General features: G+C 52.7%; 2 protein-coding genes across 2 annotated transcripts in view; one reads left to right on the forward strand and one right to left on the reverse strand.

Moving 5' to 3' along the window:
* Nucleotides 1–4,933, forward strand: part of ADAM17 (ADAM metallopeptidase domain 17) — a 49,199-nt gene extending 44,266 nt beyond the window's left edge. Inside the window, exons 18-20 of the mRNA XM_014540535.1 lie at nucleotides 148–236; nucleotides 2,116–2,166; nucleotides 2,630–4,933. Of these exons, the coding sequence (XP_014396021.1) occupies nucleotides 148–236; nucleotides 2,116–2,166; nucleotides 2,630–2,980 (491 nt within the window). The 3' untranslated portion in view covers nucleotides 2,981–4,933. The remainder of the gene's footprint in view (nucleotides 1–147; nucleotides 237–2,115; nucleotides 2,167–2,629) is intronic.
* A 115-nt stretch (nucleotides 4,934–5,048) lies between these two features.
* The window catches only part of IAH1 (isoamyl acetate-hydrolyzing esterase 1 homolog), a 10,679-nt gene continuing 3,399 nt past the window's right edge, over nucleotides 5,049–12,328 (reverse strand). The window contains exons 3-6 of the mRNA XM_014540560.1: nucleotides 11,444–11,592; nucleotides 8,088–8,249; nucleotides 7,189–7,310; nucleotides 5,049–5,404 (exon numbers count right to left, since the gene is read on the reverse strand). Of these exons, the coding sequence (XP_014396046.1) occupies nucleotides 5,222–5,404; nucleotides 7,189–7,310; nucleotides 8,088–8,249; nucleotides 11,444–11,592 (616 nt within the window). The 3' untranslated portion in view covers nucleotides 5,049–5,221. The remainder of the gene's footprint in view (nucleotides 5,405–7,188; nucleotides 7,311–8,087; nucleotides 8,250–11,443; nucleotides 11,593–12,328) is intronic.

Here is a 12,328-nt window from a genome sequence, read left to right on the forward strand (position 1 = left end):
CCCAGGTGCACAGACACTCGCGGCTCTACAGTCAGGAGAGTCCAGGCAGCAGCCGTGGCGTTCGTCACAGCGGTGATGCTCGGAGCATTTCCTTGGAGACTGTGCAGTCCGTGGGTCCGGTCAGTCACTGTCTGAAACTGTTCACAGGGAAGTTCTTAGCAGACAACATCGTGGGCTCCGTCCTGGTTTTCTCCTTGATCTTTTGGATTCCTTTCAGCATTCTTGTCCATTGTGTGGTAAGTCACCATTTGTAAGTAGTGAAATCTTCTCTTAAAATGTTGAACAACTCCAGCCATAGGATCTGTGGAAAAGATAAAATCTGTCCTTAACAAAGTCTGACCTACTGTTTCCAATGACATATTTTGGTGTTAGCCCGAGGACAGCATATCTTGTGAAGAGCTTAGCTAATAGGCCTTAAAAGAATCTTACTTTTTGTGTGTAGATGTTTCATTCTTGTGTAGAATTTCTGAGGAATTTTATACTTCTGAGCACAGGAGGCTGTTCGTTTATTTTTATTTTTTTGTTATACTCACCAGAGGGTATTTTTCCATTGATTTTTTTTTTTAAATAGAGTGGAAGGGAGGAGGAGAGACAGAGAGAGAAACATTGATGTGAGAGAGACACATCGATTGGTTGCCTCCCGCACGGGCCCTGACCAGGGCCGGGGATCGAGCCTGCAACCCAGCTACGTGCCTTTGACCGAAATTGAACCCCAGACCCTTCAGTCCACAGGCCGACACCCTATCCACTGAGCAAACTGGCCAGGGCCACAGGGTACTGGTGAGCTGGATTTGCCTAGGACCTCAGATGAGTGAAGTGTCTCAACAAAAGTATTTGCAGGCTTTGTTGTCACAGAGCAAACAGCAAACACCCGCATCCCAAGATGGTGCCCTGTGCCATCAGGTCCTTGGATCACCATGTGGGTGTTTAAACCCTTACAGATACTGAGCAGGAGCAGTCTGTTTATTCTCGTTCAAAATGAATGACAGCCAGCAGGTCGAATGGGGCTTTGTCTGAGGAACTCCAGATTGTTCCTTGCTTCTCTGTGAAAGCGAGGGTTTGTCTTCCGCACGATGGGCAGGCCAAGGCTCCACTTGTGCTGCCCCCAGGTGAGCGCTGGGAAGCCTCAGCACAGCTAGTAGCTCTCGTGCTGTTTACTATGCAGTGAGAGTTACACCTGTGGACCCTCCGTGAGGCCCGATTCTTGTTCTGAGCAAAGCTGCTGCAGGAGGGAGGGTGCTGGCTTGTTTCTGACCACAGACCCGCTCGGGGCAGCTGAACTAGGAGCCAGGCCTAGATTCCAGGGCCCAGCCTCCTGCCTGGTGCCCATTGTCATGCGATGCCAGCCACAGGCAGGGTCCTGGGCAGTGGATGGAACCATGTGTGCAGCCTTCTGAAGCACGATGCAGGTCAGAGACCCAGTTCCTTCACAAGTTTGGGCCACAGGAACTCTGGGAACAGCTGGGAAGAATATCAAGGCCGTGGCGGGCTGGGCAGTGTGAGGTCAGAGCCAATGAGAGCACAGGCGCAGCCCCTCAGCCTCCCACCACCGGCGCCGGGGGCCGGCTCTGCCCAGGCACAGGCAGGGCCTGGACACACGGGCAGATGCCTCTGTCCTCCTGCCCCGGTGGGAAATGCCCAGAAGTACAGCACTGGAACCTGTCTTACTTCACACCAAAAGGAACAGGTTCCTGCGAGCGCAGAGGCACTCGGAGGTGGTGGCAGAGCTCCTCCGGTTTACGGGCGACACTCATTCTCATTCGTCGGACCTGCTACCACTTTCTACAGCTCAGGTGCTAAGTGCTTCACTCAGTATTAGGAGGGCCTCTAAGGCCGTGGTTCTCAACCTTCTGGCCCTTTAAATACAGTTCCTCATGTTGTGACCCAACCATAACATTATTTTCGTTGCTACTTCATAACTGTCATGTTGCTACTGTGATGAATCGTCATGTAAATATCTGATATGCAGGATGGTCTTAGGCGACCCCTGTGAAAGGGTCGTTCGACCACCAAAGGGGTCGCGACCCACAGGTTGCGAACCGCTGCTCTAAGGAATGAGCACTGAAGTGAATTTTGTTTGCGGGAATGACCTTTTTCCTGTTCTCTTCTTTCTAGGATAAGAAGCTGGATAAGCAGTATGAGTCTCTGTCCCTGTTCCACCCCAGTGTGAGTATGCTGCCCAGACAGGCCTCTCGGTGGCACAGGGAGACCTCCGTCGGCCACCCAGCTGCGCCCCCTGTGGCTGCTGGAGGTCCTGCTGCAGCAGGAAAGGCCGAGGTGGGGTTAGTTAAGTCCTGTGCCCACAGCAAGGACGATGGATGGGGATGTAAGGGGAGCAGTGCTGCTGGCGCCTCCCCACAGCCCAAGTGACTCAGCTGCTCAGCACCAACTCAGTGACTATTTTGCGATTGTTTTTGTCTTGAGACCTGAACTTGAGAGTTGTTAGAAGTTTCCTTTTGGGTCTTCACATGGTCAGTGGGCAGGCCACTTGCAAGCTGCCTTTCTGAGTCATTTCTGAGTTGAGAGTTTTCCTCAGCGTGCGGGGTCGTGGCAGCAACCGTGTCAGGCTGGGAGGGCGAGCTGGCGCTGGCAGACCTGCCGTTCATCTCTTACTCCCGTGTCTTTCCAGAACGTGGAAATGCTCAGCAGCATGGACTCGGCCTCGGTCCGCATCATCAAGCCCTTTCCGGGGCCGCAGACCCCAGGCCGCCTGCAGCCCCTGCAGCCCGCCCCTGTGGTGCCGATGGTGCCTGTGGCCCCGAAACTGGACCACCAGCGCATGGACACCATCCAGGAAGACCCGAGCACGGACTCGCACATGGACGAGGACGGCTTCGAGAAGGACCCCTTCCCCAACAGCAGCACAGCCGCCAAGTCGTTTGAGGACCTCACGGGCCACCCGGTCACGAGGAGCGAGAAGGCCTCATCCTTCAAGCTGCAGCGGCAGAATCGCGTCGACAGCAAAGAGACCGAGTGCTAGTTTAGGGAGGGAGGCCCTGCGCTCTGCCCTGTGTGCAAAGTGTTTTTGTAGATTTGACCTAAAATCACTCACAGACTTTGTGAAGATCTGGGAGAAACAAGGCAGTGACTTCAGCAGGTGCTGGTCACGTGTCTGGACTTCTTGGCATATGTGCTTGTGTGGTTGGGCCTTTCTGTGTGAACAGGTAAGGTGAATCTAGCTTATTTTGAGGCTTTCAGGTTTTAGTGTTTGTTTAAAATATCCTTCAACCTGTGGTGCAGAAGCAGAAAATACAGCTGGATTAGGTCATAAGTATTTACGTTTTTGTAAAGTAACCTTTATATCGATGACAGCACTGATTAGGGAGAGAGCGATTTTCTTTTTCATACAGTGTCATGAAAATGAGGCAGTTAGCATTACTCGTGAGGATAACTGGAACACAGAATAATTTATTTTTCTGCCCTCAAGTAAAGATAAGATAAAACTGAGCTGTGTACTATCTCCACAGTGTGGGTTCTGGTTCTCGGTACTACCCCACGCCTACAGCAGGGAGAATACACACCCCAATTCAGGAGTGATTTGGGTTACTGTTTCTTCAGAATTCTAAGGTTAGTACTTTCTGCAGTTTAAATAATCTAGTTTACAGTGAGAGCCCCGAGTAGGGCTAGCTGCATTACAGAATCCTGCCCCCTGTGTGAGACCCTCATTTGCTGGGCAGTTTTTCTGTTTTACAAGTGTGTTCCTGGACCTAACGCTGTTGGCGCTTCTGGGATGCCCACAGCACTGAGCTTCCCTGGGCTCCCTCCGAGCTCTCTCGGTCTCCGTGTCCATCTGGCAGCACCAGCCTTCCGGCCGCTTTTCCAAGAACCAGTGGCCCTCGTGGCAGCGGCCCCTTCTGGCTGAGGAGCTGGAGGAGGTCTCGAGCCAGGGCTCGGGTGCGGGGAGTGGCCATGCCTCTAGAGAGGGTCACTGTTGTCTCCATAGGAGAGGATGCGTTTGATCTGGGGGACCTTGGGGGCCTGCTGAGGGCCAGGGTCGATGCTGGTGGAGTTGGGGTGCAGTCTGGGAGGCTCCTCTCAGATGCCTCACAGCTTGAGCCGTCAGCACCCTGGGTGCCTGGGACATGCTGAGGGGCTGCTGCACCATCCTCACCTGGGCCCGGTGGCCTGGCATCGGGAAGCAGGGCTGGGCTTCTGTTGGCATCGCTGAATGCAGGGACCTTGTCTTCCTGGAGGTGACAGTCTCCTTTTGGGGGTGGCCTCAGGGTCAGATTCGGAGCTGGTCAGCTGCCCTGTTCACTCTTCAGAGCTGTGTTGTGGGGCCTCGGAATCCGGGATGGCTCCGCCCATGTCACACTGGGTGGTCGGGTCCTGCTGTCCAGGCAGGCGCCCCGGGCCGGCTTGGGGCTGCTCCGCACTGACAGAGGGCCGGCCTTGCCGAGGTGGGGCCTGTCTGCCCCTCAGCATGAGGAACCCTCCTCCAGCATCGGCATGGCCTCGGGGTGACAGCCCCTGTGAGGGACTCTCAGACACCGTGGTGCTGCCCTGCACGTGGCCGTTCGCACTGCGTCCTGCTCAGGACTCGGACGGTGTGCGCTCGCTGTGTGAAGGAGAAGTCACCGGGGAGTTGACTTCCTTAGAGTTAAAAGCTTCTCCCCTGTAAATCCTGAACTGTGCTCATCAGCCAACATGTTTAGTGAGTAACTTACAAACTTTGAGGGCAATTAACCAAACCTGTGACAAATGGTGTCTTTTTTTCCTAAGGATGTTTGTTACACAGATACCTGTTACACTAATACTTGAACTTGTACCTTGTGGTATTTGCTGTCTTTTAACTAGTCACAATACTCTTATATTTTAGTTACACTTTTGGAATCTGATGTAAGGTGAGTGGGTGTATGTGTGAGAGTGAAGCAGTTCCCAGCTGAATGTAAGAAAACCATTTTTTATAAAATCAACTTTTAAAAAAATAAAACTGTCTTTTACCTTTTTTTCCACTTACAGACTCCCCCAGCTGCTCAGGGTGCATGTTGTAGTGGTGGTGCTGGTGGCACCTGCATCGACCAATAAATATTAAATATCAGAACATACTCGGTGCAAAGCTTCCCGGGAAGTCACAGTGCGTTTATTCATCCTGGTACAAACGACAGGGTTTCGGTCCAGGGTCATGAGCAAAGGTTTAGGCCTGAGCAGACACAACTCTTTGACCAGAGGGCGTGGTGCATGGGTGGCGTCGTGTCCCTACCAGCCTCGTGCTCCGTGCCTAATGGTCCCCGTCTCCGAGAAGACTGAGCTCTGGTCTCGCTTCGGCCACGTCTCGCCAGTAAGGGAGCAGCAGCGGCAGGGAAGACACTCTCTTCTCTATCAGAGGCCAGAGGTGGGAGAAGAGAAACTCGTTTCCCTTTGGTGATAAGTGCAGTCCGTCTGACAAGTAGGGTGAGAAGTCCTGTGAGGGGAGAGGGGCCGTTACAGGTGTGCGCTCGTTTCTCCGGGGATTGCAGTGGCACCGCCAGGCTCCGCGCACAGGCTCAAGGGACCACAGGCCCTTTGCAGATGATAGGCAATTACAGATGGAGCTCCCACAGCCTCACACCATGAAGACCTGAGCCATCCTCCCGGCCACCAGCTCAGAGAGGCTGACTAACGAACACGGGGTGAGAAGGCCCAGGGGCACTTTTGCTTCTCAGTCTAAGTGTTAAGTTGACAGGCAAGTTATTAGGAGGAAAGAACTAGAACAGTGACGCTGGAACACCGGGGTCAGTCCCCCACGCCCTGCTCTCAGCAGCACTGACCATTAGACCCTGTCTCCACTGGGCCGAGTCTACCTGAGCCTTCGTTTTCTAGTCTCTGCTGTTCCAGATCAGGTGGCCTCTCTGGACGGCCCTCTCAGTTCTAGGCTCTCAGCATTTCATGTAAAGGACTGACTGTAAGAGCACCTTCCCCAGCAGCACTGCTTTCCTAATCAGAGCTGGCTGCTGCTCGGGGTCAGTCTCCCGGGAAACAAGTGTCCGCTGTGTGAACACCAGGAGCAGGACTGCTGGGTCCCATGTAAGTACGTTTCACTCTATTGAAACTGTCATCCGGAGTGGCTGTACCATTCTGCCCGGGGACCAGGTTCTTACCTTTTATATTGAGACATGGGCTTTCTGGACTTAAAAGCAAAACAATTAGAACTCCGTATCTCAAAATACAAATCTTAGCTGATAGCACATTCTACTTAAATACGTCGTGTGCCTGGTGACGTGTTCTAACTTCCTCCGTGCCATGTAGAAAAGGAGGTGGCCTGGCCGTTCTTAAATGTGAGCGTTTCCTGCTGCTGCAGCTGAGGAGCCGGGTAAGTGCTGACCGCATGCTGTCCCAGAGCCTCAACTGTCTTCCCTGTTGTGGCCACCGTACTCGTCACCAGACAGCCACGGCCACTCAGAGTGTGGATGGCCTCGTTAGTATGCCGGGCCGGCCAAGGCCACCCTGAGCCTAGGCTAAGATACCATAGCAGGTGCCAGGACATGGTACTCTGTGCCCTTCTGTGGCCCAAAATATGGTGTTAGTACTGGCACGAAGCCTTTGTCTAAGAAGTGTGACACATGTCACTGACCAGCGAGTGTGCTGCCGAGGCGAGGATGTGAGGCTGCTGCTGCGAGGGAGTTCAGAAGCTCGGGGCAGTTCCTATGTGAGGCCGGAGACCAGCCAGGGTCCTGGGCAGGGGGGACAGAGCTGCTGAGGCTGTGGCGCTAAGGGAGAGCTCAGGCACCGTTGGTATGTGAAGCTATCGGTCTAGGCAGCGCGCGGCTCTCAGACAACAGCTGTGGGTGCAGAGATGAATGCTACCCTGTGGGAAGGATATGGATTCACCAGCCGGGGCACGGCTGCCTGTATGGGCTCTGCTGTGAAGAGCTGTTTTGTCTGATGACTTATGGCCACTAGCTCCTACAATCCAGACTCCTCCTTATACACCCATAACTTCCCATGGCTTCTCCGTCTAAGACCCGGTGTTCAAGAAGGTCCAGCCCCAGGCGGGGGGCTCGGACCCAACAGTGAGTGCAGCGAGTGGGTTCGAGCAGGAACCTACTCTGGCATAGTCGGGAAGAAATTAGAAGGACATATGGGCTCAGAGCAACTCAGAGCTCTGGCTGGGCTCTGGCTGCATCTGACGCCTACTCAGAGCCACGCACAGCTGAGGCACGCCTGTGTGGTCCTACTCGCCCCAAAAGGACCGAGCAAGCCACCTACCTGACCGTCCTTCTGCATCAAGGTCCACAGGTCGAGCACGTCAGTCCCACAGTCTCGGGCCACCTGTAAGCAGGCGCTGGCGTATTCGCCAACCACCACGTTCAGGCGATTTAACTTGCAACCTTTGGAGAAAAGGTGACAGCTGATAAACTCCAGCACTGGTCCTGGGCAGGTTCTGGCCTGGATGGTTTCTCAGTTCCATAAACAGGCACAGACTTAGGGGCCAGACTGGACCAGCCTGGGGGCCGAGCATAAGACAAGGACAGGCCTCGCAGGCGACTCCCAGCAGAGGAGGAGGAGCCTTGTGGCCCCCAGGGCCTCCTGACAGGGAGCAGAGGCCCCGGCAGGAAGGTCCAGGGTGGCCGGGCTGGAGGCTAGTCGGCGGCACGCTGTAGAGGAATGCTGTGCTGAGACCCCGAATGTGTACATGTACTAAGAAGCTACTCCATATGGTGGGGAAATCATTGTAGACTTTCAAGCAGAGAAGGCAAGAGTTGGGAGGGACCACAACTGTCTTACCTGCTGGGAAGTCAGGAAAACACCCCAATGTGACCCCAATGTGACCCCGTGTCCAAGGCACAGACTCTCGGCCTCGGCACCACACCACGCGCAGAACCGCGGTCTGTTCCGGGATGCGCTCAGCCGTGGGCACAGAGCTCATGGCTGCGGGCGCCTTGGGAGTTGGGAGATGACAAGGCAGCAAATGCCAGGCCAGCGGCCCAACACGGCCCAAGCGAGACTCCGACTCCTACGCCAGAGGTGCTCGGGTGTGGCCGCGCGAGCCGTGCTCCTCTGTCACCTGCTGCACACAGACCATGCGGCTGTGCAGGCCCCCGAGAGCCGCCTGCAGGCTGGAGCGCCGTCCCTCTAGGTCTCCAGGCCCACCCAGGTGTGGTCACCTTGCGCCAGGCACTCCTTCTCCCACGCGGCCTCGCAGAGTGGGGGCGGCGTGATGAGCACGATCCTGCCCTCGGGGACGTCCACGGACCTCAGGTACTGCACCATGCTCCTCAGGTTCGCCGCGTACTCCTCCAGGGGGATGTGCTGCTTGGGGTTCTCATCTGTTCAGAGCAGAGTGAAGTGACAGCTGAGGTCAGGGCCCGCTCACAAACGCCCACACTCGAGGTCACTGGGGAGTCGTTGGGCACCAAGGCCGGAGAGGGGGAGGGTTCCAGCACACAGTTCACAAGGCGGCCTCCAGGGCTCTGGCTGCACCTCGGAAATGCGCTTCCTCCCTGCGCCATGTGGCTATGAGGCTGAATTTGTGAAGACGTAAGAGCCGGTGTGGAGGGAGGCTGCCCCGCCCTCTCCTGGCCTTGTCCCTGACCAGCCAGTGCCCTTGCACAAATGCTCCACCTTCTGAACCCGTGTCCTCACTGGTGAAAAGAGGCAACAGGGTCTACCTCAGGGTGCCTGTGAGAATCAAGCCCGCCAGGTGTGTACAGCACTCAGACAAGGCTCCTGCGTGAAGGACCAGCCATCCCTATGCAGCTGCAAAGGATTATTTCTAGACCTAAATAGACACTTCTCCAAAGAGGACATACAGAGGCCAAGAGACATATGAAAACATGGTCAAAGTCACTAACCATCTGAGAGATGCAAATCAAAACGACAATGTGGTACCATCTGATACCTGTCAGAATGGCTACCATCAACAAATCAACAAACGACAAGTGCTGGAGAGGGTGCAGAGAAAAAGGAACACTCGTGCACTGCTGGTGGGACTGCAGACTGGTGCAGCCACTATGGAAGATAGTATGGCGTTTCCTCAAAAAACTAAAAATGGAACTCCCATTTGACCCAGTGATCTCACTTCTAGGAATATATCCCAAGAAACTAGAAACACCAATCAGAAAGGATATATGCACCCCTATGTTCATAGCAGCACAATTTACAATAGCTAAGATTTGGAAACAGCCTAAGTGCCCATCAGCAGATGAGTGGATTAGAAAACTGTGGTACATCTACACAATGGACCCATCAGCAGATGAATGGATTAGAAAGCTGTGGTACATCTACACGATGGAATACTACGCTGTGGTAAAAAAGAAAGAATTCTTACCATTTGCAACAACATGGATGGAGCATTATGCTAAGCGAAATAAGCCAGTCAGTGAAAGATAAATATCACATGATCTCACTCATCTATACTAATAAAAGGATAATATGCTAATTAGACCAGACATCTTCCAGACATCCTTCCGGAGGACAAAGCCGTGGCAAGGGCTGAGGCAGAGACAGTTAGGGGTGATCAGGCCAGCAGGGGAGAGCAGTTAGGGGCAATCAGGCCGGCAGGGGGGCAGTTAGGGGGCGATCAGGCCAGCAGAGAGAGGCAGTTAGGGGTCGATCATGCCAGCAGACAGAGGCAGTTAGGGGAGATCAGGCAGGCCGGCAGGCAGGTGAGAAGTTAGGAGCCAGCGGTCCTGGATCGTGAGAAGGATGTCCGACTGCCAGAAACTGGCAGTTTCTGGCAGTCGGACATCCCCCGAGGGGTCCCGGAATGGAGAGGGTGCAGGCCGGGCTGAAGTACCCCCGCCCCTTCATGTGCACGAATTTCATGCACCGGGCCTCTAGTGTGGAATATAATGAACAACATAAACTGATGAATAAAAATAGAACCAGAGTCATAGAAGCATGGAACAGACTGTCCAACCTATGAAGGAATGTCGGGGCGGGGGGGGGGAGGGGGTAAGAGATCAACCAAAGAACTTGTATGCATGCATATGAGCACAACCATTGGACACAGACAGTAGGGGGGTGAGGGCATGTGCTAGAAGGTGGGGATGGCCAGGGAGAGGTCAATGGGGGGAAAAGGAGACATGTAATACTTTAAACAATAAAGAATTAAAAAAAAAAATAAACCCACAAAATTCTTTGTAACTTGCATTTTTTGGATAACTGAAGTTTTCATACATTTCAAACATGTATTGGCTATTAAGTTTCTCCTTTGTGAATTATCTATTCCTGCGTTGCCCATTTCTCTATTGGAGTTAATGCTTTTCTTGACTTATTCATTAAGGACATTAACTTTTGTCTGCCTATTTTTGCAAATATTTTCCTTACTGTGTCATTTTATTCTTTTTAAATAGTTTATTTGATAAACTATTTTATTTCACAAACTTATTTTCTTCCTTTGCAATTTCCTCCATTGTTTTTATGCTTAATGTTTATTCCTGCCCTAAGTTTGATAAACTTCACCATTTTTAAAAAATTCTGGTTTTGGCCCTAACCGGTTTGGCTCAGTGGGGGGCGTGCAAGAGGCGGCTGATCAATGTTTCTCTCTCATGGATGTTTCTAACTCTCTATCCCTCTCCCCTCCTCTCTGTAAAAAATCAATAAAATATATTAAAAAAAAAAAAAAGAGCCCTAACTGGTTTGGCTCAGTGGATAGAGCGTCGGCCTGTGGACTGAAGGGTCCCAGGTTCGATTCTGGTCAAGGGCATGTACCTTGGTTGCGAGCACATTCCCCATTGCGGGTGTGCAGGAGGCAGCTGATCAATGTTTCTCTCTCATCGATGTTTCTAGCTCTCTATCCCTCTCTCTTCCTCTCTGTAAAAAAAATCAATAAAATATATTTTTTAAAAAATTCTGGTTTTGGAGTTTTGTTTTTCTTCTGGTGTAGATGTTAAGTGAAGACAGAACTTCACTTTTCCCGATAGTTGGCCTGCGGTCCCTACTGCCACCTGTAACTTATGTACCCTTCCTCCCAGGCCGCCAGAGCCGCCCCCTGGCAGCCCTCCGTCCCCATCTCCAGCCTCACCGAGAGGCCCCCCTAGGGTCTGTGAGCAGCAGGCCAGGCCACTGCTGGGGGAGGAGTGGGCCCTGGAAAAACCTCTGGGGGTGACATCAGCTTCCCCAAGTCCAGGCTTACGTCCCTCCTCCTGCCGCGCAGGGTTCTCCTCGCCCGGAGCCATCACTCAGGTTCCAGGCTGCGCCTGTGTCTGGGCGGCCCTGAGCTCCTCTTTCCGTCAATAAGACGCAGGTGCCCACCTGAGGCCCCTGCTGCCAGCGACGGCCACTAAGAGAAAAGAACCAGGCGCTGAGCACAGCAGCACGAGGCTAGACGACACGGGTCTGAAAACAGGTTGGGGTGAAAGTCACCGACACTGATGGCAGAAGAAACACACCTACGTACGCAGGAAACTTGTTACACTTTGGACAAAACGTCCCCTCTCAGGAGATCAGGAACCAGAGCACACATGTAAGTTTGCTGTAACATGAAATATGAACTGGGAAAATACCAAAACGCCTTTACCTTTTAACGCACTGTCATTGGCACCAAAGAAAATTGTAACTGCTACTGGGCTGTCCAAAATGTTCCCTTTCCTGATGAGCCTGGGAAGGATAATTTTGGCCCATCTGGTATTATAGCCTGAAAATCCACGGTTCAGAACATCACATTTTCTGAAATGAAAAATTAAAAAATTTTTAAAGATGAATTTCAGACAAGGCTGTTTCAGTCCCATAACCAACCGGCTGTGAGGGCGAGCGAGCGCTCCAGGCTGGCGGGGCCTGCTCTGCCTGCCCTCGGTTCTCTCTGACGTGAGCAATAGCACAGAGCGCTGGCCTTAGTCGTGCCATCACAGGCACGTGGTCACACCCTCAGTGAGAGAGACGGGTAATTACCTCGAGGGCTGAGTTAGTCTGCAGACCGCTGGTTTCATGCACGGCACAGGGCGCTTTTAAAATGGAGTTGACAGCAGACAGGTATTAACCTGAGCAAGTATCATAGGTACAAAGTCTCTAAGAAGCTGGTCTTTTCTTGTAATTACTCTGAATTCCGAAAAACAACAACCTTCTAATTAAGTGGTCTTCTAACACTCACACCTGTAAACTATCAATTGAGATTTTAGTGCTAAAATTAACTATTTACAAAACTTATGTGGTGAAACATTTAAACAGTGGTTCTCAACCTTGGCTGCACATTAGAATCACCTGGGAATCTTTTTAAAATCCTGCCAAGACAGGTTTGGCTCGGTGGATAGAGCGTCGGCCTGCGGACTGAAGGGTCCCAGGTTCGATTCCGGTCAAGGGCATGTACCTTGGTTTCGGGCACATCCCCGGCGGGAGGTGTGCAGGAGGCAGCTGGTCGATGTTTCTCTCTCATCGATGTTTCTAACTCTCTATCCCTCTCCCTTCC

This window comes from Myotis brandtii, unplaced genomic scaffold (genome assembly GCF_000412655.1).
Source record: "Myotis brandtii unplaced genomic scaffold, ASM41265v1 scaffold247, whole genome shotgun sequence".
In the NCBI taxonomy this organism is placed as follows: Eukaryota; Metazoa; Chordata; class Mammalia; order Chiroptera; family Vespertilionidae; genus Myotis; species Myotis brandtii.